General features: G+C 39.9%; 1 protein-coding gene across 4 annotated transcripts in view; it reads right to left on the bottom strand.

Moving 5' to 3' along the window:
- The window catches only part of NCOR1 (nuclear receptor corepressor 1), a 144787-nt gene that overhangs the window by 61541 nt on the left and 56302 nt on the right, over positions 1 to 26944 (bottom strand). For 3 of the 4 annotated variants that reach the window (XM_068531639.1, XM_068531637.1, XM_068531638.1), the window contains exons 7-16: positions 25712 to 25768; positions 25095 to 25147; positions 22582 to 22648; positions 20077 to 20249; positions 18766 to 18856; positions 16533 to 16711; positions 16001 to 16055; positions 15225 to 15326; positions 4042 to 4166; positions 1224 to 1441 (exon numbers count right to left, since the gene is read on the bottom strand). In XM_068531639.1, the coding sequence (XP_068387740.1) occupies positions 1224 to 1441; positions 4042 to 4166; positions 15225 to 15326; positions 16001 to 16055; positions 16533 to 16711; positions 18766 to 18856; positions 20077 to 20249; positions 22582 to 22648; positions 25095 to 25147; positions 25712 to 25768 (1120 nt within the window). Of the gene's footprint in view, positions 1 to 1223; positions 1442 to 4041; positions 4170 to 15224; positions 15327 to 16000; positions 16056 to 16532; positions 16712 to 18765; positions 18857 to 20076; positions 20250 to 22581; positions 22649 to 24734; positions 24762 to 25094; positions 25148 to 25711; positions 25769 to 26944 lie in introns of all 4 variants that reach the window. The other variant, XM_068531636.1, reaches the window with a different exon arrangement.

Genomic DNA, 26944 nt, shown 5'->3' with positions numbered 1-26944 from the left:
CCTGGTCTGGGAAGATCCCACATGCCGCGGAGCAACTGGGCCCGTGCGCCACAACTACCGAGCCTGCGCGTCTGGAGCCTGTGCCCCGCAACAAGAGAGGCCGCGACGGTGAAAGGCCCGCGCACTGCGATGAAGAGTGGTCCCTGCTTGCCACAACTAGAGAAAGCCCTCGCACAGAAACGAAGACCCAACACAGCCAAAAATAAATTAATTAATTAAAAAAAACAAAAACAAAAAAACTTGCGATTTCTTTCAGACTTCACGTTATGATAAACTTGGTACCACTGAACCACCAATGATGGTACTCATCGTTAATATGATCCCTTTATAAACTACTGAAGACAGTCCTTAATAAGAAAGAGAAAAATGCCTGTACTCTTAGACCCAGTATTCCCTTGTCTAAGAATTTATTTCCATGAAAACTAATTTAACAGAAAGAAAATGCCATGTGAATAAAGATTTTTTTTTTTCATTAAAGTGCTATCCATATTAGTTTTAAAGGCGGGAGGAGATGGCCAACATCTCAGAGCCACTGAAAGTGAAAATGAAGATCACTTAGAAAGTAGAAAACGTTCATGACATGTGCCCAGTCTAGAATATCAGGAAACAAGGTGGCACACACTCTAGGATTACAACTAAGGAAAAAGAAAAACAGCTGTATTAGGTAGTAAGGTTGGGGCTGCTCGTGTTCTTTTTCGAAAGACTTTGATATTAAAGTCTAACAAATTTAGGGCTTCCCTGGTGGTGCAGCGGTTGAGAATCCGCCTGCCAATGCAGGGGACACGGGTTTGAGCCCTGCTCCGGGAAGATCCCACACGCCGCGGAGCAACTAAGCCCGTGCGCCACAACTACTGAGCCTGCGCTCTAGAGCCCACGAGGCACAACTACTGAAGCCCACGCGCCACAACTACTGAAGCCCGTGAGCCTAGAGCCCATGCTCCGCAACGAGAGAAGCCACCGCAATGAGAAGCCCGCGCACCGCAACGAAGAGTAGCCCCTGCTCACTGCAACTAGAGAAAGCCCGTGTGCAGCAACGAAGACCCAACGCAGCCAAAACTAAATAAAATACATAAATTTATTAAAAAAAAAAAAATTTAAAGGCCAGAGTTTCAGATCAGCATTTCTAGGCCATCAATATCAGAGGTCCCTCCTGCCTCATCCCAGCACTGAAACAGAATCCCAAACAAAATTCTGGCCCGTTCGCTCCAATCTCGTCCACTCACTGGGTTCTGGCGGCGGTGGCAGAGGTGGGGGTGGCTCCTCGGTGGCTGCAGCAGCCGCAGCGCTGGCAGCCGCGGCCTCACTGGTCATGGACCTGGTGACCCGGCCCTTTCGGCGGCCCTGACTGTTGGCGGTCTTTCGGCCCCGGGGCGTGGCCTGCTCTCTCTCCTCAGTTTCTTCTGCCGTACTTTCTGTCTTATCCTTTTCCTTGGTGTTTTCTCTAGAAACAACAGCAAAAGAACATTTTGTGTGATTTATAAGTATACATACACCAAAAAGCTTACAGCCTTGAAAATTCTTTAAATAGAAACTGAATAAAACTTCCCAACCTCCCAGTTACTTGGAATAACCGCTTGGGCTTCCCATCAATACAAACTCAACCCGTCCCAAAACACGCTCACCCTCCCTGCCCTGCTTCCTGCTCCCTGGTCCCCTGACCAGCAGCTGTTAACAGCACCAGCACGCTCACGACCACTCAGTTTACAGCTCTGACTTCACCTTCAGCTCTTCCCCGTGTTCGTTACTTGTATGGGAACTAGTGCCTCGTTTTGGTCCTTTCCCCTCACTGATGTTTCTCCCACCAATCCCACCACCTCTGTCTCTGCTCCCTCTGCGCGTGTGCAGTGCCTCAGTAGCCCAGTCGCAGTCTCTTACAACAGCCTTCCTGACCCCTGCATCCCCATCCATTCTCTACTGCTCATGGACCCATATTCTAGCACAACAGCTTTGGCAATAATCCATTTCCTCCACTCTAATCCTACCTATTCCCAAACACAGCCATGCAGCCTCCTGAGTGAAGGCTACGCTTTAGCTTTCATTAAGGCTTTACCTAACTGAACCCCAACCTCCTTCCGCTTTTCTTCTTGAGGCGTCCTACGTTCCAATCTAATGAAACCACTATCTGCCATTTCCCAAAGAGGCCTGTCCATTCACACTACTCCCTCTGTTCTACCCACACTGACCACTAGCTTCTGCAAGAAGTCCTCCAAACTATCCAGGCAGAAGGAAACCTCAACCTCTTCTCAATCTGCCAGCATACTTTATTGACTCTGCTCTTTCCTTCCAGGCTTTTTTCTTTTCCTTAAAGAGTACTTGTATCTTGCCTAATTTTTCCTACTAGATCATAAACTACCTGGGAAGAGTACATATCTTACGTATTTCTGCATCCTCCATAAGACCTAGCTCACAGCAGTAATAAATGAGCGCTTGTTAAATAAACTAGGGATTTTAAGAACAAAGTCAAAACAAGATATGGCAGTAACATATGAGCAGAACCACTGACCATGTGGGAGGATAAACGTTTTACCTGAATAACTAAAAAAAAAAAAAAAAAAAAAATTTTATAGATATCATCTTCCTAAAGCACAAAATTAGAATGGCATGAGTATCCAACTCTTTAAAAAACACGGCAAGTGATTTAGGCTGCTTTAGCTGCCTCAAAATTAGATAAACCTTCAGTATTTCCAAGAGGATTATAGAAATAACAATAAATATTAAAAAGAAACAAACTACTAACACAAGCAACAACCTGTATGGAACTCACACTTATTAAGTAAAAGCAGCCACACAACAGAAGATTACGTACTGTACGATTCCATTTATATGAAATTACAGGAAAGGCAAAACAAATTAGTAGTTACCAGGGGCTGGGAATGGGGGGAGGGAAACTACTGCAAAGGAGCACAGGGGAACTTTCCTGGGGTGATGGAAATGTTCTGAGTCACAAGTGCGGCAACAGGTACACCAGTGCATACAACTGTCAAAATATATCAACGTATATGCTTAAAAACTGGTGAAATTTAGTCTATGTAAAATTATGCCTCAATAAAGCTGATCCTTGGAGGAAAAACAAACAAAACAGCTGCTAAGGGCCTCCCCGCACCCAACCCTGCCAAAACATGTACACAAAGATGTCAACGATAGCTGCCTCTGAGTGGCAGAATCACAGGTTAATTTTCTTTATATTTTGCTCTCTCTTCCTGATTTGCTGTAAAGAATAAGAATTATTTTTATAACCAGGAAAACAGCAACAGCAACCACAAACAAACCAGGAAATCTGGACTTCCCTGGTGGCACAGTGGTTAAGAATCCACCTGCCAATGCAGGGGACACGGGTTTGAGCCCTGCTCCGGGAAGATCCCACACGCCGCGGAGCAAGTAAGCCCGTGCGCCACAACTACTAAGCCTGCGCTCTAGAGCCCGCGAGCCACAACTTCTGAGCCCACGTGCCACAACTACTGAAGCCCACGCACCTAGAGCCCATGCTGCGCAATAAGAGGAGCCACCGCAATGAGAAGCCCGCACACCGAAAACGAAGAGTAGCCCCCGCTCGCCGCAACTAGAGAAAGTCCGCGCGCAGCAACGAAGACCCAGTGCAGCCAAAAATAAATTAAAAAAACAAAACAAAACAGGAAGTCTATTTTATATGAAAAATAAAATCCATAAAGCTGGAAGAGAAGGTGTTATATAAATGAAAACCATTTAGCAGCATTTTTACACTAATGTACACTACCTGAGGTTCAAAACACAAGATCCTGAGGTTCTTCCAAATCAAAGATTAAATTATACTCAGTGTATCTCAGTGATGGTGTATATTATTGTAGCTTATCCCTTCTGAAACAGAGTATGTCATGTCTGGCAAATAAGTCCATCAAGCCAAAAGTTATACTTACTGGAATATTCCACTCCTTAATTATGTCAAATAACTATTAGGTGATCAAAGCACACATCCCATTGATTCTTTTATCTAAAATTTTATACCTTCAATAGATTCAATCTCATTATTTAAAAATAACTACAACATTTAACTGTTTAACTCACTTAGAGTCCTCCTTTTCATCTTTTTCTTCTTCATCTTTCTTTTCCTCCTCTTTTTTTTCTGTTTTTTCTGCTTTATCTTCTTCTTTTTCTTCTACTTTTTCTTCTTGTGAGGGTCGGGCAATTTGCTGCTAGAATGAACCATCATTTGTAAAATTGAAAAGTAAAACAAACGGCTCCTCAAATCATAATGATGAATAATACATATCTATGCAACAAATTTATGATTAACTTATTCACCATCTACAATGTAACTAGGGGTCATGTATTAAAAATGAGTCTAATGCTCTTTAATGTAGTCTATATGTATTGCTTAAAAGGTCACACACACAAATGTTCATAGTGTCTGGATCCATCAGACAGGTGACAATGTTAAGATTCCACTTAGAAAGCCGAGGTTGGTACTCTCTTTTTGTAATTCCCACATCTAATCTGTCACTTACACATTTCAATTCTACTTGAAATTCGGTAATTTGTCAAACCATCCCCCCGGTATTAGATCCTTAATATGTTCCCAAATTTTTCATCATTATGGATAATACTACAAGAAACCTCTTTATGCTTTTACTCTTTTGGGGAAACATTCATTTACTGGAAGAGTAGACAGCCATGGCCATTATCAAGACTGAAGCGATTTAGGAAAATATTATGGATATAATAAACTAAAAAGTAAAACACTCAAATATGCCTAAACTGTAATTACAACTCTGTAATCGTAAATATGTATATAAACAAAGACTGGAAGAGAATAAGATTATGGACCCTTTTAACTCTGATGTCTCATTTGCTAAACCTGAGAAAAGTGAAATGAAATTGTGGTGTTTTAATTACGAAATCAAACAGCCTAACCGAATAGGACCGTACTCCAGCTCCCCCGCAGCATGCGGCCGACCAGCCCAGGTGTACCTTTGCCCACACGGTCTGTGCCCGGGCTGCCCTCAGCACACCCAGCATTTTCATGCCTTTGCTCAGAATAGAGTAAAATCTTCCTCAACTTCCGATAGCTTCTCACAGTCTTTTACCACCTCCCCAGAACTACAATCTAGCTTCTTCCTTAAGACAGCTGGCCTCTCCAGAAGGGGTCCTCTCCAGAAGGGGGACCCCTTCTGGAGAGGCCTCCTTCTACACAAGGAGGAAGAAGGAAGAATCTAAACCCTTCCTGCTCCCGACTGCCACTTCCAGAACACTGCTCAAATGCGGTATTTAAAAACCTCCTTTTACAAATTTCAGAAAATCTACCTATGACACCTTTTTTCCTCTTTTGGTGTTACAGATTGACTCTCAAAGACTCCCAGGAGCACAGAGATGATTTTATCACATGGCTCATTATGCCATGTCGTTATTCTTCAGATTTCAAGATGCCTGTCAATGCCTTTTCTATCAACACGATATCCTACGTGTGAAATACTTTCAGGTCACTGCCATTCAGTCTCCCACAGGGAGTCACCACCGCCATCCTCAGTGGGCACTGCCCCCCCCCCCGACCCTATAATCCGACAGTGTGCCCTGCAACCACCGCCACTCACATCCCTCCCAGCCCACATCTCCACTGTCGCCGGTCCAGTCCTGCTTTTTGTCCTCATCACCATCTACAATCCCTTGACGCTAGGAAATTTTCACAGCCCACCAAGAACGGCATCCACTCTTCCACTCTGACCCCAGCTAAATCGTTTCCATACCATGATTCCCTCACTTACCTTACCTGACCTTCCCAGGTTCTCACCCTGGCTAACTGCCAGTTTCCTTTTCTCCTGAGTATGTATTATTGCTAGAGAAAACTAAGAAATCAGGAAGATTTTAATAGATACTTTCCAAGAATGACTAGCTCTGCTTTACAGCTGGGAATGTTTTATTCATCCGACTCCCTAGCACATCACAGTGATCCCAAGATCTGTCTGAAATGCTAATAACCTCACCCTGCCCCCCACAAACGTAGCATTCATCTGTCATTCTGAACCAACAAAATGACATACCAACAACAAACTCTGCCCCCTGCCTAGCAAGTGGGCTGCGTAACCCAGAAAACGGTTTATAGCCCTAAGAAGTGATGGGGAGGTGTCAACTCAGCTGAAGATAAGGAAAGAGGTCTACTGTCCCTTAGACTTGAACAACACATATAACTGTATTCCCCGAATACTCTTCTGCTTCTAATGCTGACCCGGGTTTTGAAGTAAGCAAGCAATCCCCCATGTGCCCTGCTGCCTGAAACCGTCCCACAGCTGACGGGCCCCCTCCTGCAGTGCTGGTGGCTGAGAGGCAAGGGCAGCACCTGTTTCGATCAGTCAAAGGGAAGAAGAGGGCAGGATCCCTCCAGAAACGCAGCCCCCAGTCCTACAAAGTGTGTGCAAATGAGCCAAAGAAACTGCTGGGGCTGCCAGACAGTCTGCAGAAGCGTGTGCACCTCCAGAGCAGAGCCCCACACTGAGCAGCAGCGAGTGCAGAGGGATGTGACGGAGGCCCGAGATTGCGGACAGCACTTAACCCGGGAGACAAGCATCAAGACCCACAGCAAGGATGGCCACGGACACTAAGAAAGCAAGGAACAAACTCTGGTTTTCACAAGAAGTGGCTGGTACTGCTTCTGTTTCAGGCAGATCTGTAAAGAAAAGTGCCAGCCCCCATGGTCTAGGACGGAGGTTACAGGCCACACACCTCAACCCCTTCCAGCGGGCTGGCTGGAGCGGAAGTCCATGGTTTCAAAAGGAGACTCTTCAAAGGACCCTAGAGACACAGGCGCTCCCATGAGTTTCTTGTTCGGGTTCCTCCCTCCTTAAGCCCAACGCTTGACAGTCAATTAAAAAGAAGTCTCATTCTGTTAGGGAGGTTCTCCCAACATGAAACATTCCTGCCAAACAATAAGCTATTCACTCTGAAGGGCAGAGCACATTATAAAACAAGATAAAAATTCCAATGAAAAAAAGTGAAAGTTACATGTATTTCATGAAGATAAATGAAGAAGAGGGTCAATTTCAGCAGGGTCCTCTATAGCAAGATCAAATGCTAGGGCTTCCCTGGTGGCACAGTGGTTAAGAATCCGCCTGCCAACGCAGGGGACACAGGTTCAAGCCCTGGTCCGGGAGGATCCCACATGCTGCGGAGCAACTAAGCCCGTGTGCCACAACTACTGAGCCTGCGCTCTAGAGCCCGCGAGCCACAACTACTGAGCCCGTGCGCCACAACTACTAAAGCCCACGCGCCTAGAGCCCATGCTCCGCAGCAAGAGAAGCCACCGCAATGAGAAGCCCACACACCACAACGAAGAGTAGCCCCCGCTCGCCGCAACTAGAGAAAGCCCACATGCAGCAACAAAGACCCAACGCAGCCAAAAATAAATAAATTAAATAAATAAATTTTAAAAAGAAATATATTTTTAAAAAAAAGAAAAAAGAAAAGATCAAATGCTAGCTTATGCTGAGATTTATTACTACTACATCTGACTGGGTGTCTAACACTCATATACATTTGTTAAAATGCTCAGGTCTTTAGAAAACAAATAAATAAAGGAATTCCCACTCAGCAGACAATGAAGTTGCCAAGAAGTGAAATGACCAAATTTAAGAACAAGGAGCTAGTTAAATAACAATGTACAAGAAACAGAAAAAATGAAGTACTTCAGCCACTGAGGTTTTTTTAAAGTACTTCAGGCAGTAAACAGAAAATATCTTATGCCAATCTTATCAAAGTATATTAATAACTAATGCCTTTAAAGCAATTGAATTGGAGACTACTTTCTTGAAGAGTGAAAGCTGTCAATCACCAAGAAGCATGTTTGGTTGAAGGCAACAAAAGCGGTAGCTGCTGCCCTTTACTTACTGGGCGGTCCCTACACTCTGGGTACTGCACACACAACTAGTCTCCTATAAACCCTGCAAGGTAAGAACCAGTGCTCACAGATGTCACCAAGGGACACATCTAGAGTGTCACAGACACCAAGAAGCAGAGCATTTGGGGATCTAAAGCTCCTTCCATTATACCCAATTCTTTAATTGTCTAAATCACCCTTTCTAACTAGTGTATAGCTAATGGTTTAGTCAAAAACTCCTCCAACTTCAACAATTACTACATTTACATTAAGTATACGCTTTCTGAACACCTCTGGGGAATAAAAACACGCTGGCACAGTTAAAGGGGAAGATGTTGTCGGCATGAAGGGAGAGTACAAATTCTTGTAAGAGCCCTCGAAGATCTGGAAATGAAAAATGTGGTTTCTAAACAATGACTTGCTTTACTGCAGGTCACGAGCAGGTGCCACAGGAATCCCATCTGCACAGTGACAGACTTATTACATGGGAGTTTATGCTGGAAAGTGAGATGGAATTCTCACTTCTAACAAAAATGTTGCACACAGAATCAAGTTACTACTTGGCATGGTATTTACAATTCTAGATCCCAAACAGTAAAGCCGAAGAGGGGCTTTTGGTTTATAATTTTTGATAAGCATTCACTGCTTCAACTAAAATTGATAAAGAACCACACGCATTCTCGTCATGGGACGCCAATATGCTGGACTGTAACAATGGTTTGGGCAGTAGCTAACAGGATTTCTGAGAGAAGAGTTAAAACTTTTGCCAACAATAATCTCTGAACACAACTGTAACAAAAGTATGATTATCTCTCATTTCCCGATGATTCTAAGATTAAAACTCATTTTCTACGTAAATAATATGCAAGGTCCCCCTATGGCAACAGCAATGTTAAAAATCACACCTCACAGATGTGGAATCTCTCAGCCAACAGCACACTACATGTTCATGTGCTGAATAAAAATTACTTCCTACAGGTAAGCAGTTGGGAGTGGGGGAGGGGAGAAGCAATCAAAGCCTGAAAGGATGGAGTGCACACATCAGAGGAATAAATCCGGAATAAATCTCTAATCGCTCGGGATGACCCGAGGTAATTCCTACTCATTCAAACTTGACTGCATAATAGAGCAGTAGAGTGATTTTCAAATTAGTCACATCTCTATACCTGCCAGGGTAAAAATACCCATTTAAAAATTTTTAACTTGTAACTAGATTCTTTTTTTTTTTTAAAAAGTCTTCTGGGGGAATTCCCTGGCAGTCCAGTGGTTAGGACTCCGAGCCTCCACTGCTGGGGGCCTGGGTTCGATCCTTGGTCAGGGAACTAAGATCCCACAAGCCACGTGGCATGGCAAAAAAAAAAAAAAAAGAAGTCTTTCTGAACATTTTTCTATATAGAAAATTCTCTATTTCCAACCGAGATCTTCTTCCTAAATTGCAGACTTCTGTATCTAACCGCCCACTCTACATCTCCATGTGGACAAAGTCTAACAGGTATTTAAAATCTAGTACGTGCTTATTATCCCCCCAAATCTGCTCCTCCTTCCACCGTGCCCGTCACAGTCAACGGCAACTCCAGCAGCCAAGACAGCCTATCTCTGCTAACTGTCCTTGCATCCCCACAATCACTGCATCAGCAAAACCCGCTGGCCTTACCTCCAAAAACATACCCAGAACCTGACCAGTTCTCGCCAGCTCCCACGAGAGCCTGGTCCAAGCCACTGAAATTACTAAAATAACCCCTAACTGGCCTCCCCTACATTAGAGTCTCAACAGAGCAGCCAGAAGGCTCCTGTCACAAATGAAACCTGAGGTGACTCTTCTGCTGAAAAGTCTAATGGCCTCCCCTCTCTTCTGGTATCAGCGCCCATCATTCGGTTCCACAGGAGAGAGCAAACATGACCCAACACTACCTACCTCTGAAAAACTGTCCATGTATTTTGACATAAGCAGCTAAGAAACAGAGGTAAGATTCTTTTGGTCTGAGATAGTAGTTTAAGTCCATCATTTAACTCCCTCCCCTCCCAAGTTCCCAATGAATCAACCAGAGAAATATAAAAGTAGAGGGAAAATCTTCAGGGTGGCAGGACTAGACTGTCAGAAAGCCTACCCAAAACGAAACTGAGCCTAGCCAGGGGCAAGCATTCCAAGGTTCAGGTCCAGGTGAGGGTACACTTGGACCACCTTGGCTCTGCACATGCATCCTGAGATGTGGGAAGGGTGCTAGCACAGAGGACAAGTGGTGCAGAAGAAAACACCACCGTGGCTTGAACTGCACAGGGACACGTACGTCCCAGCAAGGAGTGAAATGCTGTCCCAGATAACTTTAGGATAGAAAGCCGACATTTCAGAGTAACAGAGACACTCCCTGTCGCACAAAACTTCCTGCTCTGTCATCACAAGCAACAGACTGCTAACCCGGCAAAGGTGAGGTATAATATAAATCAAATTATCCCCTGACTTTACCTGGGATTGAAGAAATTAAACAGTAATACATATAATTTCTAAAAATAAATGTTATAAATACTAGTTTGTAATTAGGAATAAAGCTATTGTTAAAAATTAGTAGCTGAGAGGACAGACAGCAGAAGCAAGAAAAACTACAATCCTGCAGCCTGTGGAACAAAAACCACATTCACAGAAAGACAGACAAGATGAAAAGGCAGAGGGCTATGTACCAGATGAAGGAACAAGATAAAACCCCAGAAAAACAACTAAATGAAGTGGAGATAGGCAACCTTCCAGAAAAAGAATTCAGAATAATGATAGTGAAGATGATCCAGGACCTCGGAAAAAGAATGGAGGCAAAGATCGAGAAGCTGCAAGAAATGATTAACAAAGACCTAGAAGAATTAAAGAACAAACACCTAGAAGAATTAAAGAACAAACAAACAGAGATGAACAATACAATAACTGAAATGAAAACTACACTAGAAGGAATCAATAGCAGAATGACTGAGGCAGCAGAACGGATAAGTGACCTGGAAGACAGAATGGTGGAATTCACTGCCGTGGAACAGAATAAAGAAAAAAGAATGAAAAGAAATGAAGACAGCCTAAGAGACCTTTGGGACAACATTAAACGCAACAACATTCGCATTATAAGGGTCCCAGAAGGAGAAGAGAGAGGGAAAGGACCCGAGAAAATATTTGAAGAGATTATAGTCAAAAACTTCTCTAACATGGGAAAGGAAATAGCCACCCAAGTCCAGGAAGTGCAGAGAGTCCCAGGCAGGATAAACCCAAGGAGAAACACATCGAGACACATAATAATCAAATTGACAAAAATTAAGGACAAAGAAAAATTATTGAAAGCAACAAGGGAAGAACGACAAATAACATACAAGGGAACTCCCATAAAGTTAACAGCTGATTTCTCAGCAGAAACTCTACAAACCAGAAGGGGGTGGCACGATATATTTAAAGTGACGAAAGGGAAGAACCTACAACCAAGATTACTCTACCCAGCAAGGATCTCATCCAGATTCCACGGAGAAATCAAAAGTTTTACAGACAAGCAAAAGCTAAGAGAATTCAGTACCACCAAACCAGCTCTACAACAAATGCTAAAGGAACTTCTCTAAGTGGGAAACACAAGAGAAGAAAAGGACCTACAAAAACAGCTCATAACAATTAATAAAATGGTAATAGAAACATACATATCGATAACTACCTTAAACGTGAATGTATTAAATGCTCCAAACAAAAGATACAGTCTTGCTGAATGGATACAAAAACAAGACCCATATATATGCTGTCTACAAGAGACTCACTTCAGATCTAGGGACACATTCAGACTGAAAGTGAGGGGACGGAAAAAGATATTCCGTGCAAATGGAAATCAAAAGAAAGCTGGAGTAGCAATACTCATATATCAGATAAAATAGACTTTAAAATAAAGAATGTTACAAGAGACAAGGAAGGACACTACATAATGATCAAGGGATCAATCCAAGAGGAGATATAACAATTATAAATATATATGCACCCAACATAGGGGCACCTCAATACATAAGGCAACTGCTAACAGCTATAAAAGAGGAAATCGACAGTAACACTATAATAGTGGGGGACTTTAACACCTCACTTACACCAATGGACAGATCATCCAGACAGAAAAGGAAACACAAGCTTTAAATGACACAATAGACCAGACAGATTTAATTGATATTTATAGGACATTCCATCCAAAGACAGCAGATTACACTTTCTTCTCAAGTGCGCACGGAACATTCTCCAGGATAGATCACACCTTGGCTCACAAATCAAGCCTCAGTAAATTTAAGAAAACTGAAATCATATCAAGCATCCTATCTGACCACAACGCTATGAGATTAGAAATCAATTACAGGGAAAAAAATGTAAAAAACACAAATACATGGAGGCTAAACAATAGGTTACTAAATAACCAAGAGATCACTGAAGAAATCAAAGAGGAAATCAAAAAATACCTAGAGACAAATGACAATGAAAACACGACAATCCAAAACCTATGGGATGCAGCAAAAGCAGTTCTAAGAGGGAAGTTTATAGCAATACAAGCCTACCTCAAGAAACAAGAAAAATCTCAAATAAACAATCTAACCTTACACCTAAAAGAACTAGAGAAAGAAGAACAAACAAAACCCAAAGTTAGGAAAAGGAAAGAAATCATAAAGATGAGAGCAGAAATAAATGAAATAGAAACAAAGAAAACAATAGCAAAGATCAATAAAACTAAAAGCTGGTTCTTTGAGAAGATAAACAAAATTGATAAACCATTAGCCAGATTCATCAAGAAAAAGAGGGAGAGGACTCAAATCAATAAAGTTAGAAATGAAAAAGGAGAAGTTACAACAGATACCACAGAAATACAAAGCATCCTAAGAGACTACTACAAGCAACTCTATGCCAATAAAATGGACATCCTGGAAGAAATGGACAAATTCTTAGAAAGGTATAACCTTCCAAGACTGAACCAGGAAGAAATAGAAAATATGAACAGACCAATCACAAATAAGGAAATTGAAACTGTGATTAAAAATCTTCCAACAAACAAAAGTCCAGGACCAGATGGCTTCACAGGTGAATTCTAACAAACATTTAGAGAAGAGCTAACACCCATCCTTCTCAAACTCTTCCAAAAAATTGCAGAGGAAGGAACACTCCCAAACTCATTCTATGAGGCCACCACCACCCTGATACCAAAACCAGACAAAGACACTACAAAAACAGAAAATTACAGACCAATATCACTGATGAATATAGATGCAAAAATCCTCAACAAAAGACTAGCAAACAGAATCCAACAGCACATTAAAAGGATCATACACCACGATCAAGTGGGATTTATCCCAGGGATACAAGGATTCTTCAATATACACAAATCAATCAATGTGATACACCATATTAACAAACTGAAGAATAAAAACCATATGATCATCTCAATAGATGCAGAAAAAGCTTTTGACAAAATTCAACACCCATTTATGGTAAAAACTCTCCAGAAAGTGGGCACAGAGGGAACCTACCTCAACATGATAAAGGCCATATATGACAAACCCACAGCAAACATCATTCTCAATGGTGAAAAACTGAAAGCATTTCCTCTAAGATCAGGAACGAGACAAGGATGTCCACTCTCACCACTATCATTCAACATAGTTTTGGAAGTCCTAGCCATGGTAATCAGAGAAGAAAAAGAAATAAAAGGAATACAAATTGGAAAAGAAGAAGTAAAACTGTCACTGTTTGCAGGTGACATGATACTATACATAGAGAATCCTAAAGATGCCACCAGAAAACTACTAGAGCTAATCAATGAATTTGGTAAAGTTGCAGGATACAGAATTAATGCACAGAAATCTCTTGCATTCCTATACACTAATGATGAAAAATCTGAAAGAGGAATTAAGGAAACACTCCCATTTACCACTGCAACAGAAAGAATAAAATACCTAGGGATAAACCTACCTAGGGAGACAAAAGACCTGTATGCAGAAAACTGTAAGACACTGATAAAAGAAATTAAAGGTGATACAAACAGATGGAGAGATATACCATGTTCTTGGATTGGAAGAATCAATTAAAAAAAAAAAAAAATTAGTAGTTGAAACTTGTTTAAGATGCTGGTGGGCTCTACCATCTCTGGCTAATGGACCCTGACTCCACTTTGTCTGTGGGAAGTGGGGAGATGCCCTGGCTCCTCTGGTGCAACAGAGTTTCCCACATCACCACCAACGTCCAACCTGCCATTCAGTTAGTTGGTTAGCCCTTCCTGGAGCTCTGCAGCCACTGCTCTGTCTCTGCAACACTGGCTGCTGCACCAGCAGGCCCCTCCCTCCCTTCTGATTCCCAGCAGCCCCGCCACCGTTCCTCGGCACCCTCTCGAAGCGAACCCTACAAACAAGGGGACGCCTGTGCTCCGCAGCGTGTCGCCCCGCACCCCGTGCCCCTCGCTCACTACGGTCTTAGTCCTGGCCCCTCACCCACCCACCGCAGCTCACTTGACCTCTAGCAGCGTTTTACACAGGTGACTCATGAAACGCTCTATACTTTTTTTGACCAAGAAATACTGCTTCTGATGAGTGTGCCATCACATCTTGTCAGGTGGCATTGTTTTGGAGGAACAATGACCACACATCATGAGAGAACCTGTATCTGGCGACCGGGGTGACCAGGGAAGGGAAGGCGGGGGACTGTGTGAGGCAACCAGAAGAGCGTTAGGAATGCTGAAGATGGCAGCAGCTGTCCACGCCCACACGTGCCACGCGTCCTGCAAGCGGTCTCAGGGTGTGGGGCGCACAGGAAGAACAGATGGGAGCTGTGACGGCGGCTGATCAGCTACTTGAAGGAAAAGAGTTTCTAAAGTACTGAACTGCGACTGTGAAAACATACTGCACTGCATTAAAAACAGTCTTTTGAGGTCAAGTGCTTTAACCCCAGAAATAAAGTTAACCTGAAACACAATCAGGTCCCAGGTATTTCAGTAAACAACCCTGTACTCTGGTCACCATGCTGTACTTCTCTTCTCTCCCTTACTCTACCTGTCCCCTCCACAGACAAAAGGACTGGTAAAGGTGGTATATTAAATAGGGTGTCACGGTTCTCATATTTAATTACATTATTATTGTTAACTCTGACATGCACAATTTCGACAGCATGAAAATATAAAACTTCTCATTAATTTTGTTATACTAGAAACTTAAAATGCATTCAAAGTAGAAAATATAACACGTTAAATATATGTTCAAAATAATCAAAACATGCTCATAACATTCTAATTAATTTAATAGAAACGTCAATTCCTAAAGTACACTTTATTACCTACAAGGCTCCTGTTACAAAATTTTTCATCTTCATATTTCCACCAACCCTGACATTGTTTCATACAATAATGAAACATACCTGGTTTCTTCCTCTGCGTTTTCCATAGTTCCTTCTTACTAGGGCTTTATAATTCTCATTTTTCTTGGTTAAGTAGTAATATAAAACACAATCAGGAACACTCTACAAAACAAAAATTATTTTTGAGGATCCAATGAAATAAAATTTTTTAAAAATATCAAGTAACACTTTCAAGGAAAATCTCTAGTGTTCTCAAAGTATAAAATGAGGAAAACCACAAATGTCTAGCTTTTTAAGGCATATCTAGGCTGTAAAAATACATATATATAGTGTCTACTATCTTGATGGACAATTACAGCTGTCTTAATACAAATTATGTAAAAGATACCAGGCACTATCAGAAACATTCAAGTACTTTCTTCTTTCCGAGTAACTAAATTCTCTTTCTTCCTCTATATACGTAAATATTCAAAATGTCTCACTTTGCTCACAAACCCAACATCCAATCCACTGTGAAAAAATTTCAGGGAAAATCAGGACTCTGAAATTTTAATTAGAAGTTTAATGAGGTTCAAAAAACATTGTAACCTATGTGTTTTTAGGGAAATATAATATCAGGTCATTTTTGATTAACCATGAAAACTAGTCTGTGTTCTGTGCTTAGAATTGGTCATCATATAATTGTAAATATCACTATACTATTCACATGAGAATCTTTTCTGTATCAAGCCCTTTGCAAAAATTCTATTTAACTACTTCTGTGCACTAGGCACAAAAGCTTCAAAGCAGCAACCATCACAAACCTACAGACATTCTCAATGCAAACCATTTCTTACCTTCCTTTCCAAGTAAGATGCAATCAGTCCAAAGTTTTTTGGATGCTGGATAAACCTGAGTAAAAGAAAAAAAACACACACACATTTTAACAACTTAAAAAGAGGGGGGAAAGCCCTTGAGAATAGAAATACAATGTAGACTAATTTCTAGCGACTCCTAAATACTAATGTCCTCTTAAGGGTCACAGATTCCTGGGCACCGTCCGCCAGGAACTGACTGGATTGGAATACAGTAGAGCACAGAAATCTGTAACTTTAAAATGCACCCCCGGGTGAATCGGACACCGCCCAGGTTTGGGTACCACTCTTAAAATGACTCCACAACCCTGTTCTTACCTGGTACCTGCATTCCCACCCATAAACTTACAGGAAGGTCATATCAAATCTGTCTTTTCTGACTTCCACAGTACCCACTCAAATGCCAAAATGGGGTCAAGTTTTGGGGGAAACAGTTCAATTTACAAGTAAATGCCAATACTTTTCACTAACTTATGTAAGCTTCTATTAGAGAGTAATTTAAAATTTAAATTACTTGTCCTTAAAGATCTCCTTCTCATGGTCAGTCCAAACATTCATGAACTGCCTATCTTTATAAACCTTCATAGGGTCCTCCATAAGCCCATTCATATTAATGAACTTGACCCTTCTCTGTTCTGCATCAAACATCATAGGTGGGATCACAGAGAGCTGTCGCATTTGTTTCTCATTATTCTGAAAAAAAAAAAAGAAAAAAGAAAAAAAATGCAATTTACAGAGAATAAAACTTAAAGAGGGCCACAGACCAACTGTCTTAATAGACAATGAAACACCACGTATGTACTTTAATGACAACAGCAGTGGTACCATAACATCTAACATACAGTAATTATACACATTATCTAATAAATACTCATTGCATGAATAAGAGAGGCAGAGAGTACAGGTATTATTTTTTTATAATCCACTACTACAATTTGAGAAGAGTTCTTTCCTTAAAGGAAGCTGATACGTCAAATAATGAACCTTAGACCTAAAGGACAGGTCACTGAAGTAGTGATCTTATGAAGCACTTACTAACATTAATATTGCCTCATTTTAAAAAGTCTTAACATCATTTTAAAGAATAATAAAATAGAAAAATAAGCAGACAGGAACCAAAATCTTAAGGTCATTGATTTTAAATTAACTAAACTTACTTAAGTATTAAACACTTCTTGTTAATCTTACATAATCTTTCCATTGCAAATTTAAGACTATTATCCTTAGAATTTCAACTAAAACTTGGTTACAGTTATACAATTTATTTTTCCCACAGTTTAATTCAGTAAGTTTATAAGCACAAACTTCCATGAAAAAACTTTTACCAAAAAGTATAAGTACTGGGCTTCCCTGGTGGCGCAGTGGTTGGGAGTCCGCCTGCCAATGCAGGGGACACGGGTTCGAGCCCTGGTCTGGGAAGATCCCACATGCCGCGGAGCAACTGGGCCCGTGAGCCACAATTGCTGAGCCTGCGCGTCTGGAGCCTGTGCTCCGCGGCGGGAGAGGCCGCGATAGTGAGACGCCCGCGCACCGCGATGAAGAGTGGCCCCCGCTTGCCGCAACTGGAGAAAGCCCTCGCACAGAAACGAAGACCCAACACACCCAAAAATAAATAAAGAAATAAATTTAAAAAAAAAAAAAAGATGCACAAATACATGATTCTGTTTAGAATTAGATTGCTTCAGTTCACATCTTAAAAAAAAAAAAAAAAAAGTGTAAGTACTGACCTCAATACAAGGCTAGGTTTTTTTCCTGAAACTCTTCTCCTAGAAGCGGACATTGCCTTAGAGTCAAGTCCTTACAAAGGTTCTAATTTTATGGGTACTCTCAATCAGTCTGAACACCAAAGTGTGGTTTGGGACAGACACATTAGCTTGAAATCACCTCACCTGATACTAGTTTTGGCTGTTTACAGATGCCCCCCTTATAGAATCAGTCAAAAAGTGAGCAAAGAAATTTAACACAGAGTTAGTCATCACTGCAGAGATTATGGCCACAAATTCTGAAATGTATAGCAATATAATAATTGTCTTCATTACTTAAGAGGACCATGATGTTCAAATAAGCATGCCTTTCAGAATTTAGAGACGAGGCTTTTTAAAAGCCATATTATAAAACCAAAACTAGCAAAACTCAATATATGGTTTTTGGACCGACCTTCAGAGATAGTTTGAAAACAGCTACGAAGATTCACTGTTAGGAACAGAAATTTACTCTTATTCAGAACCGATTTATTAATATCAGATCAGATCTCAGCTGGCTAGAGATCACACTCTGGACACCCCCCCGAACCTCAAGGTCCACCACCTGACATACAAACACCTGCAAAGTACACGCTCCTTTGCTCTTTTAGGAAGCGGCACCAGCAGCTCAGTCCTCTCACCTGCTCTTCCTTCTCACCCCACACTTGTCCTGTCCACTCTACCTTCTACAATCTCTCCACCAGGCCCTCCCTACACGTTTCCACCACTGTCGCCCTCACTCAGCTCCTTATTTTTATCATAACAGCCTCCTCACCTCTTTCCAGGCCTCCCTGCTGCCAAAGCCATCTTCGTAGAAATGGCAATATGATCACAGGGCGGCCTTGTTTAAAACCTTCGATGGTCGGCCACAAACTTTGGAACAATTCAAATGCCATAAGTGTTCCCTCAGTTATATACAAATAAACCCTTAGTTTATGGGGTATGAGGCTAAAATGCCTGAATAATTAATCAATTAACTTGAATTAAATCAATTAACTGTCTTACCTCCTGTTCAGAGAGCCCATCAATAATTTCAGAAATCTCATGTTCACTCCTAGCAATGGTGGCTGAAAGACCAGCTCCCCTCTGCCCAACTCTAAATATGAGGGAGAAATTATAGATATATTTAAAGGCCTTTTATAAAGAAGACATATCAGTTAGATTACTTTCACATCGATTTCTTTTCTGAATGGGACTTTTTAATCAACTAGAAGTCAGAGAAGAAACCTAAAATGCTACTGAGAAACTACTTTTAAGCAATATGTTTAAGCCATTTATCTATAAAATTAGTAACAATTTAAATGCTGAGATTTCTTTTTAAAGGTTACATGTCTAAGTTCCAATGGCAGAACTGTTTATGGGAAACTTCTGGAAAACTACAGTTATTGGTGTCATTTTCATCTCAAATAGCAGTCTTTTGTCTGCCTTCCAGAGAACAGGACAGCCGACTTAGAAAAATACACAAAACATTTTAAAAGGGATGGGAAAAAAACACAATCATCATCCCTGACAGAAACTTAACTGTGATTAACGGGGCTTTCATGAGACAGTAGAGAAGAAAACTAAAGCTTCTACCTTTGCAAAAGTACTTGGTCTCTAAAAGTAAAAAGAAATCAGAAACTACATACCAATAACAAAGACTCTCTCAATTAGCAATCAATTTAAGAGTTTTGATCATGTTGGGAGGTAACGAAGAACTGTGAGACGTTCAAGTCTATTCTTACTAACTCATTTCCAAAGGAATGAGCATTTTCAAGAACTGAAGAATTAATTTCAAAATATTCACTTAAATTTAGATTCAACAGCATGATTAAATATAAAAAATTAATACTAAATTCACTAAGGCATAAACATTGTTAGCTGATAATGAAGTTTTATATTCAAAATAAAAGTTCTTAGACTCAGAGACACAGAGAACAGACTTGTGGTTGCCAAGGGGTGGGGGAGGGATGGATTGGGAGTTTGGGATTAGCAGATGTAAACTATTATATATAGAATGGATAAACAAGGCCCTACTGTATAGTACAGGGAACTGTATTCAATATCCTGTGATAAACCATAGTGGAAAAGAATATTAAAAAGAATGTGTATATATATATATATATATATAACTGAATCACTTTGCTATATAGCAGAAATTAACACAACACTGTAAATCAACTATACTTCCGTTAAAAAAAAAAGAGGAAAAACATAATAAAAGTTCTTTATGAACTTTCTTAATGATTAGATTCAGGTAACAATAAATATCGTGAAGGATCAAAAAAGTATGATTCAAAGGAAAACAGCATAGCCATTAAACATCAAACCACTTACCGCTGAAACCGTTCTTGCTGTTCTCTTTGTTTTCGAATTTCTGGAAACTGCTTTTCATAGTACTCCCTTGTTTTGCTTTCTTTAGCTTTCCTCCGAGGATTATTTTCTATTCTGTCCACTTTTTTCTCCCATGCCTCCATGAGCTGATCATAACGTTGGCAGATTTTTTGCTCCTATTAAATACCCGTAGCAAATTAATAATTAAACTAAACTCTGTGATTCTGACAAACCTAATACTTTAAAGTAAAGGTTACTTCTTAAGGCTAAGTCAGAAGTACATGTGGCCTATGACTCAACTGTGAATGAAAAGCTGTCCTTGATCTGAAAGAAGAGAAAGAAAGGGAGCTGTTTTCTACGAAAGATCAACACATAGAGCCTATCGTGGCTGGATTTTTTAGTTAATATTAAGACTACACAAATTAACAAACTAAATGATGAGCCACTCTGATAACAATTACATCTTCACTGTCAAAAAAAAAAGGAAAATGAGAAATAGAAATATGTAAATAGTTCATAATCCCAAAGGCAAGCGGACTAACATTTTGTTGTTATCCTTCCAATACGTGAGAGAAAACCCTCACACTTAAACCATCCCTCTACTGCTGGACGTTATGGTTACTTGCAGTTTTTTCTTACTACAAATAATGCCATATAATGCACATTTTTGACAGTCTGGAAAAGGCAGAAATTGGTTGTACTTTATGATAAAAAAAAAAATGCAGTAAACTACATGAAATCGAGAACGAATGCTTTTAGAGAAAAGAATAATGTATGATCTCATTTTTTTAAACAGAGAAGAAGAAAAACAGGACCGTGCACTACAAGACCCGGACCGTGGGTGTGAGACAACGAAAGGGCCTGCCACACGGTCAGCTCCAGGAAGCAGCCGCGAGGGGAAAGCACTGCCTTCCCCATGCCCCGTCTCCTCATAGCCTGTCCACTCCTGGGCCTCCACCTGCGCTCAGCACTATGCCGCCCCCTCGGTCTCATCTGGATTCAAGCAACGGCCTCCTTCCTACATGACTCCCATGCACCCTGAATGGCAAAACCAGATGCAACTTCTTAAAACACAGAGCTCAACATTTCACTTCCTCAGCTCAAACACTTAAAAGCCGCCCTCAGGATCTGACCCAAAGCCGCCTCATGACCCCTGGGCTGTGCACGACCCCGCCCTGGCTTCCCTGCGCAGCCTCACTCCTCGCCACCCTCCCAGCTCAGTCCCAGCCCAGCCCTCTCCAACCTGCCACACTCCCTCCACTCCCCAGACCTTCCTGTGAGCTGCTCCCACTGCTTGTGGAAGTCTGCAGAGGAGTGGTTTTCCTGTGCAACACCCCTCATGATTCATATCTGCGCCAGCTGTCCCCTTACACGCTCTCATGCTCCTCTGTACATCCTGTGCCATCGTAAGACCACAACACTGTCATCGCCTGCAGCCTCACCTGCCCCCTTACTCCTCAGGCTCCCTAAGGGCTAAAGCCACATGGCTGCCCACTCCCTTTGTAGAATAATACATGGGACAAAGGAAATAGCCAATAAGTATTTATTAAGCAAATCAATGAACATATAAACTTCATAACTAAATACCCTGTGACGTATGAAAACAAAGTCCGTGCTTCTGTGTTTGTGTCTCCAGATAGCAAATTTAGCAATTACACCATAATTACAACAAAATTATCAGATAGAAAAAAATACTTTAGCTAATTTCTTATTTATATGTGTATGCTCTTGGCCAAAGAAAAAAAAAGATTCAAGACCGGTAATTTAAGAAAGTACCTGAAGGACTAGACTGGCAAATTAGAACGTTAGAAGTTATACACCAAATAAAAGCTGTTGACCCTTACAATTCATTAAACTGCCAGGTCCTTAAATACAAGGTACAAAGTTCATTTCTGATGTGACTCAAAGAACATCATTTATTCACTAAAAAACAATTTAAATGAATAGTCTGTCTAAAATTAGTAGGAACACACTATAAAAATAAGAATACTGGCATTATATTTTCTGCAACTTAATTTCCATGAAGATTATAACCACAAAATTTTTAGGCTGCAAGTCATATAATAAATATGAAGAACGATGTGAATTTGAAAAAGCTGAACTTTAGCTGACCCAGTTTCTAATAAGAAAGAACAGTGATGTCTTATCAGCATGACCACAACTTACCCACATTTGTTTGAGGGTTAAGAGACTAAATGTAGATCATCCTATTTCTCTTTCATATTTTTTTTTAACTACTCACCATTTTCTTTATTTTGGCTAGATGAAAATGTTATACACAGATGACCAAAGAAATTAATTTGATAATGATATTAAATGTGATTTATGACATCAAAATGTTGCTAGAATTCGTTTTATATTTACGTCACATCTATAGTTACTGTCTAAATCAGCACCTGTTCTCATGTGTGGTCAAGAACCGTTCTCACTACAATGGGAAAGCGAATGCCTGAAGAAGCGCGGACGGGAAAGTTGCACAAATTTCAGTTAACAAGGATAGGACCTCACCCTTTGTTTTCTTGCATGATTTCTTCTTTTAAAAAATAAAATGAGTTTTTTCCTCATCACCTGGTTTCTAGAAGAGAAAAATATGGTTGTATGACATTAAGAAAAAGTACAATAATGCATTCACTTTTTTGTTCTCAGAGACACTGAAAAACAAGCGAAGATCACTTAAGAATATATGATGTAATCAAAGTTAACCCTAATTTTTTTCACCCTGCAAAATAAGACTCCTGCAATAATTAGAACTGACTAAAATTCCTCCCATTCTATAGTAAGACTTTAATACAAGTAGTTCATTTTTAGTTATTACGTTCAATTGTAAGGCAAATATTATTTTCAAGTTCTGATTACACAGTTACTGATTCTCCTTAAGAACCCTCGTGAGATAAACACCTTGGCACACTCTCGGAGGGAGGGGGGCGTAAGAGAAGGCGGAGCTTTTAAAGTTATCTCCTCCCTCAGGTATGTGCTGCCCTCCCTCCTGTGGGAGTACACCAACACAGAGGCGGCTTCTGCTTTACGGAGAAACAACACAATACACTCTAAGACGCCACGGAGGCCAACGTGACAGGACAGGAAGACTTCCCTTATAACTTAGCGTAATAGTTTCACTTTTCAAATTGGAAGCACTGCAACCTTCAAAAACAATGACATGCAGGCTCAGATATAAATATTTATACCCCACCTACTTCCAGAAAGGATTTCAAGCTGATTATTCAAATATAAATACAAAGCCAAGGCAAGCAGAAGTAATTTTTTGGATTATCTGCCACTCAGGACTAACACTGACACCGGCTCCACTCAAATAAGCATGGACAGTCCGGAGCTGGCTATATGGAAAAGTAGCCGAGAGATGAAGAGAATTATTAAAAGGAACGTTTGCTATTTCATACAAAGCAAATGACGGTGATGAAAGACTAGCTACTGAACGATTCATATAGACGCATGCAGCTGAGTAAACGATATCTCACAAGGTGATGCACAGTAGGAGCGTTACCATATATTCAGTTTGCTCTCATTGTAATTATGTGCTACTCAAAAGCAAATGACAATCAATAAATATAACTTAAAATGTTTCCTAAGAACGTAAATGAAGAACCCCATCTCAGGACAGTGTGATAAGCACTGTAGTAGGCAATGTAGCTAACGTGAAATAAATCCGGGCTGCTGTGCAGCTAATATCAGGGAAAAGACAGAACACACACATAACGGAAGCTTTGCGGAAAAAAAAAATCATTAAAAGTAGCCAACTAGATTTCATCTGCTATTCTCCTTTGTAAAAATGTTAAAACAGCGAAACAGTTCCAAAACAAGGTATATTTTATATGAGTTTTGCCTAACCTGCTTCTAAGGGTTGTCAAGCCCACAGCCGCATCTCACAGAAGAATTCTAAGTATATGACTTTTATTATAAACCACTTACTTAACAAAAGTTAAAATTATTCAAATTTCAATTTTTGTCATGCATACTACCATGCAAGTTATATTTGCCACCAGTTCTGCAAAGTAGTCAACTATTGCACATACTCTCAGTAAGAAAATTTTTTAAAAGAAAAAAAAAAGATAGATAGATAGATAGATATATATACATATATATATATATATATATATATATATATATATATATATAAATAGCAATGTGCTCATTAGTAACGGTACCAGTAAATAAGTATAATGTTCTGGTTATACTTAATAAAACATACAAAGCAGAAATATCACATTTTTGTTACAAACTAAGAATACCTCATCTAAAATGCTCTTAAAGTACGATAATAAACAAAAAGATACCTATCTAGCTTCCTCTCTTACTTCAATCAGATCAGTAAATTAGGTTTTCTTTTCACTTATTTTCTCATTCCAAACTGTGCATCCATACAGGCCTGGTGTCTGGGATGAGCAAGGCTACGCAAACTACAACCTGGAGCGGTCTCCTCGCCCACATGAGGTGGCTGAGCGCTTCCAAGGCACCAGGACATGAAATGGCAGAAGGGTCTACAAATACCGTCATTAGCAAGAGTCATGGAAGGGATTTCCCTAGAATAGGATTTTGAATAATGATAAAATGATCCGTGGCACTTCTACTTTGCAATGGCAGATGTGGCTTGGTGGGGGACGGTGTCATCACTAGTCTTAAATGAAAAAGCTTCATTATCTTACTTCATCATGCGCCTTGCAGGTACTCCACTGAAAAAAAGACAAAACAGGAGGCAAAAAATTCAAGCCTCAAGGTAAGCCATTTCAATGTTAAGTATCCACCTTTTTTACTAGCAGATTATAAAACCAGCTAGTTTTATGCAATAATTTATTTCATTTTTTGGCCTCGGAAACTCAAAGCTGTTACCCCAACCCCCAAGAAGCCAGAGGAAGATAACATATAGTAAAACGACAGCAAATTACACAAATCTAAAACACACCTACACTATATTATACTACTATGTCAGCAGATAACATAAAAATGATCTCTTTATAGAATATACGGTCTTTAACTGAAGAACTCCAAAGATGATCAATACTTACGTCTTGATGTTCTCATGGTACACCTTGGTATCTGATGGCTGGTTATAGAGTGGCTATAAAATAAATCAAACATTTATATACAAAATGTTGTACATCATATGTATATGAAGAGACAAAGACACAATTTCTATCTCAATGGAAGCCGAGGTACAGTACTACTGGGTCTACACAACAGACGCCCTACCAAAACCTCCAGACTCAGGTTCCCTGAATAATTCTGTCCACCCCATCTCCTAACAATGCCACTGCTCTAAGAAAGTTCATAAATCCACTGTATCCCGTAATAAATTCACTCATAGATTTTTTTTTAATCTCAAGGGCAAAGGAGGATTTAACACCAATACCACCCTAACAGTATGATTCAAAGAGCTTTCTATTTCTGTTCTTACTTCTTTCTCCTTCTACCCGAGTGATTAAATGGCTGCTCAGGCAAAAACACAATCAGGAAAATGCTTCTGCAAAGGTAACCAAGTTCCTGCACATTATTTCAAGCTTATCACCCTTACTGCCCAGCTACATCACTCTCATCCCAAAGTAAGTGACTGTATTCCATTTTATCCCAAGAAAAACTGCTACAAAAAGAGCACTAGACATGAAAAAAGAAATTTCTTACTTACCAGTTCAACTTTTGGGCCAAGACCTTCAAATATTTTATGAGCTTCTTCTGCTTTTTTCTAGATAAAAACATTATTAAATTGTATAATTAAAAATTAATTACCTAAATGCAAAATCACTTCCAATTTAATATTTACCTAAATACTAATCTACAGTCAAACTTATCCTTATTTCCAAATATTCTTCTTTCATATGATAGCCTGAAATACTCTCTAATTTTATTTTCATAACTCCCTCACGAAATTCAGTCAAATCTGAACATTTGTATTGAAAGCAAAACCTAAAGAATTGATAAGTTCTTAAAAACAAATAGATATTAAGATTCCAGGGAGAGGGAACAGATATTCACTATTAGAAATGAATCCTTCAAACATTTTTAATACTTCAACTCAATGTCTTTATGGTATTTTATGTTTTTAAATTTTCATTAAAGTTGCCAATCTTTACTACGGTAAGCCAAGTTGATCTCTTTGAAGAAAAGCTTACAATGAGCATATTTTCCAATTATAAGAAAACCTTAGTAATAACAATAGAGAAAACAACTAGTTTGAATTACTCAAAGTATTCAGTAATAAATAAATGTTGAATTATATACTTTTACATGCCTTTTTCAAAAGTAAAATCATCTAGACCAAAGTGCTATCTAACAGAAATCTACCTTTAATAGACAAATGAAATATAACAAAATTCAATACTAAAGCTGTTTAAGCTGGAATTTGACATCCAGCAAATGTGTCGGGGGTTCTCAGATCTCTCTCTTGCCCCAGCACATGCTCACTAGTAACAACAAGGGCTCACTGCCCGCTGCCAGAGACTCCCACGTCCACGCACTGTGGCTGGGAAACTCTCCAGGGCTTCTGATGCAACACACAAATGGGAATGGAATCAATCAGTATCCCCAAGTGTAAAGAAAGATGTTCCCTTAAAATAAACATTATTCTTTTCATTTATCAATTACAATAGTTCAAATATTTATTTAGCATATATTATGTGAAAAGAACTATGTTTAATTACCAAAGGAAGCTCAAAGTAGTGTAATGCACTTTCCAAACTCCAAGAAACTTAAAATGTTATTAAGATGAGAAATAAACATATCAAAAATATCATATACAAAACTATAAAAAACCACTGAACTTGCATAGCTAATGCTATTTCTGTAGATAGTTTTAAGTCGATTTGTTGACCTTGGTATTATTAACATTTGGGCCAGACATTTCTTTGTCATGGGGGCTGTC

Source organism: Eschrichtius robustus, chromosome 20, assembly GCF_028021215.1.
Source record: "Eschrichtius robustus isolate mEscRob2 chromosome 20, mEscRob2.pri, whole genome shotgun sequence".
Lineage (NCBI taxonomy): Eukaryota > Metazoa > Chordata > Mammalia > Artiodactyla > Eschrichtiidae > Eschrichtius > Eschrichtius robustus.
The sequence above is the reverse complement of the archived record's forward strand: the minus strand, read 5'-3'. Positions and strand labels throughout refer to the sequence as shown.